The sequence below is a fragment of the Mandrillus leucophaeus genome, unplaced genomic scaffold, assembly GCF_000951045.1.
Source record: "Mandrillus leucophaeus isolate KB7577 unplaced genomic scaffold, Mleu.le_1.0 Scaffold343, whole genome shotgun sequence".
Classification (NCBI taxonomy): domain Eukaryota; kingdom Metazoa; phylum Chordata; class Mammalia; order Primates; family Cercopithecidae; genus Mandrillus; species Mandrillus leucophaeus.
In genome coordinates, this window is record NW_012103621.1 from 86,610 (window position 1) to 90,437 (window position 3,828).

The following is a 3,828-nucleotide window of genomic DNA, read 5'->3' on the forward strand; positions in this document are numbered from 1 at the left end:
AATCATGAGCTTATTGGTGATAAAGCCATGAGACTTCATGAGATTATGTTGAAAGTGAATGTGGGTGGAGAAAATAAGGCTCCTATGCTGGGTCTTGAGGCACTCCAATATTTAAAAATTTAACTTAAAGATTAAAGGCAATGAGGAAGTATCAGCAGGAAGATTGGCATGGAGAGACCACTGGATAGGAGAAAACCAGGGGAGTGGTGCTCTGGAGGCAAAGGAAGAAGACGTTTTAAGTTGGAAGGATGGATTTTCTAATGTTCAAAGAGCATTGAATTTAGCTATATGGAGCCCATTGGAGGACATTGATAAGAGTAGTTTGGTAGAGAAAAAGCCTTACTTGAGAAAGTTCAAGGGAGAAAGGGGAAGAGGAATTACAGACAACTCCTTCAAGGGATTTTGATACAAAAGGGAGCACAGAAATAGAATGTTCACGTGAGGAGAAACTGAGGTTAAGAAAGTTTAATTTTGGTTTTTTTTTTGTTGTTTTTTTTTTTGAGATGGAGTCTCACTCTGTCACCCGGGTGGAATGCAGTGGCATGATCTTGACTCACTGAAACCTCCACCTCTGGGGTTCAACTGATTCCCTTGTCTCAGCCTCCCAAGTAGCTGGGTTTACAGGCATGCACCCCCACACCTGGCTAATTTTTGTATTTTTAGTAGAGACGGGGTTTCACCATGTTCGTCAGGCTTGTCTCGAACTCTTGACCTCAATTGATCTGTCTGCCTCGGCCTCCCAAAGTGCTCGGATTACAGGTGTGAGCCACCACACCTGGCCCAAGAAAGTTTGATTTTTTTTTTAAGATGAGAGAAATTAGAGCATGTTTGTATGCTGAAGGGAATAATCCAGTAAAGAGGAAAAATTTGATGATTTAGGAGAGAAGACAATTCTTGGAATGATATCCATGAGCAGATCAGAGTAAATAGGCTTATTGTGGGACAAGCACCGTTCTAAATACTCTATGTGTTATACCTAACACTGTATAAATAAATAAATACTCTGTGTATTTGCTTAATCAAGACAACCGCTTTTTAAGGGAAGTGATATTATTATTGTCATCATAACTTTACATATGAAGAAATGGACATGTGAAAGATTAAGTGACTTGTCCAAGGTCATGCCGTTCTGCCACTTAACCATTGTGTGACCAGGGACAGGTCACTTAACCATTCTGAATTTTCTTTTTTCTTTTCTTTAATATGAGGACCATAATCATTTTCTTATTTGTTTTACAAGGTTGCTGTGAAGATTAATTAAGGATAGCGGGGAAAGTAGCTCTTTACTGTAAAACTTTTTGATCGTAATTTAAGAATGTAAGATGAGGCCGGGCGCGGTGGCTCAAGCCTGTAATCCCAGCACTTTGGGAGGCCGAGACGGGTGGATCACGAGGTCAGGAGATCGAGACCATCCTGGCTAACACGGTGAAACCCCGTCTCTACTAAAAAAAAATACAAAAAAATTAGCCGGGCGAGGTGGCGGGCGCCTGTAGTCCCAGCTACTCCGGAGGCTGAGGCAGGAGAATGGCGTGAACCCGGGAGGCGGAGCTTGCAGTGAGCCGAGATCGCGCCACTGCACTCCAGCCTAAAAAAAAAAAAAAAAAGAATGTAAGATGAGAAATTACTCTTTTCTAGTGTAAAAATGTATAGCTCTTAAGTTAGCTCTTCAAAATGGAGATTGTACGATACCACATCTCTCCCATCAGTTTTTTTCAGTCGCATGATTTGGTTCCTAAACATGACTTTCCTACAGATTTTGTTTGTGGTAATATAAATGTGTTAGCTAGTTGTGATGTATTTTGGCTTTTAAGATATTGTTCCCACGTATGAAACTCACTAACATTGCTAAGTCAAAGCACCTAACTTTTCATTGACTCTAGCATTCAAAAATCTCACAAACCCTGGTCTGTCCATATCTTAAACGCTATACACCATTTTTTTTGCCGCTGCATTTATTCCACAGCCTGTGTACAGTGTGATCTGGCATATATGCAAGAACACTTAAGTAAAGCTCTGGATGCTTGATTGAGAAAAATACTTTCATTCTAAAAACAAAGAAGCTATATTAATCATTTTGAAAAGAGAATATTTTACAACATTCCCTTGTCTACACTGTTTGGAATAAGCACTTTGGAATAAGACAATAAATCACTAGCATAAGGCAAAGGGGTTGACTTATTTGTTTGTGTATCATGAATCTTAGATTTACTGATCCTCAGATTTTTGAATTCCTGCTGATTCTCTTTCTCAAAATGAATATACCTGGATAAGGATTTTTTTTTTTTTTTTTGACAGAGTTTTACTCTGTTGCCTAGGCTGGAGTACAGTGGTGCAATCTCGGCTCACTGCAACCTCCTGGATTCAAGCGATTGTCATGCCTCAGCCTCCCAAGTACCTGGGATTACACCATGCCTGGCTAAGTTTTGTAGTTTTTTAAAGTTGAGACTGGATTTCACCATGTTGGCCAGGCTAGTCTTGAACTCCTGACCTCAAGTGATCCACCCGCCTCAGCCTCCCAAAGTGCTGGAATTGCAGGCGTGAGCCACTGCACCCAGCCAGGATACTGATTTGATGAAAAACTTATCGTCAGTGATGTACCTCTGTGTCAAACTTAGATATGTAAGATGGGTTATTCTTTTTTTTTTTTTTTTTTTGAGATGGAGTTTCGCTCTTGTTGACCAAGCTGGAGTGCAATGGTACGATCTTGGTTTACCACAACCTCCGCCTCCCAGGTTCAAGCGATTCTCCTGCCTCAGCCTCCTGAGTAGCTGGGATTACAGGTACCCACCATGCCCAGCTAATTTTGTATTTTTAGTAGAGACAGGATTTCACTGTGTTGGTCACGCTGGTCTCGAACTCCTGACCTCAAGTGATGCATCCACGTCAGCCTCCCAAAGTGCTGGGATTACACTTTTTTTTTTCTTTGAGACGGAGTCTCGCTCTGTCACCCAGGCTGGAGTGCAGTGGTGCGATCTCAGCTCATTGTAAGCTCCGCCTCCTGGGTTCACACCATTCTCCTGCCTCAGCCTGCTGAGTAGCTGGGACTACAGGCGCCTGCCACCACGCCCGGCTAATTTTTTGTATTTTTAGTGGAGACGGGATTTCACCGTGTTAGCCAGGCTGCTCTCAATCTCCTGACCTCGTGATCTGCCCGCCTCGGCCTCCCAAAGTGCTGGGATTACAGGCGTGAGCCACTGCGCCCGGCCCCAGCCAGGTTATTCTTATAAGGCTGTGTTTATCATAGGAGAGGATTTTGGAAAGAGGAGGTTGAGAGGATACTATAAATGTTATTCTCGCTTTCCTTTTATTCCCCACTTCTGATATCATCTTATAGTTGTTTTTCTTCACTTGTTGCTACCTTTCTTTAGTTAACTATTTTTTAAAGTACTCGAATCAGTTGTAACCTTAACTCTTACTTTTTCCAAGTAATACTGAACCAAATTTAAATGATTAAGGTATGATGATGCTTTTCTTACTGTGCACCATTTCTGAAAGCTAATTGCCATTATCTCCATTACTGTGAAGGGAGGTAGTAGATACAATGGTGCGGCACTTCAAGATGCAAATATTTGGTGATCGGCAGCCTGGGTATGATGGCAAAAGAAACATGTACACAGCGCATCCACTACCAATCGGACGGGATAGGGTAAGTGTTAAAAACAAGAAATACTTAGTTCATTTAGTAGTAATTATACATGACAAAAATGTTTCCTTTTCTTCCCAACACCCACAAAAAAGATGAATGTTTGAGGTGGTGATATCCTAATTACCCTGATTTCGTTATTACACATTGCATACAGATATCAAAATACCACATGTACCCCAAAA

General features: G+C 41.5%; 1 protein-coding gene across 1 annotated transcript in view; it reads left to right on the forward strand.

The window, feature by feature from the left end:
- The window catches only part of AGO4 (argonaute RISC catalytic component 4), a 68,114-nt gene that overhangs the window by 24,192 nt on the left and 40,094 nt on the right, over positions 1 to 3,828 (forward strand). Inside the window, exon 3 of the mRNA XM_011988985.1 lies at positions 3,526 to 3,646. Within this exon, the coding sequence (XP_011844375.1) occupies positions 3,542 to 3,646 (105 nt within the window). The 5' untranslated portion in view covers positions 3,526 to 3,541. The remainder of the gene's footprint in view (positions 1 to 3,525; positions 3,647 to 3,828) is intronic.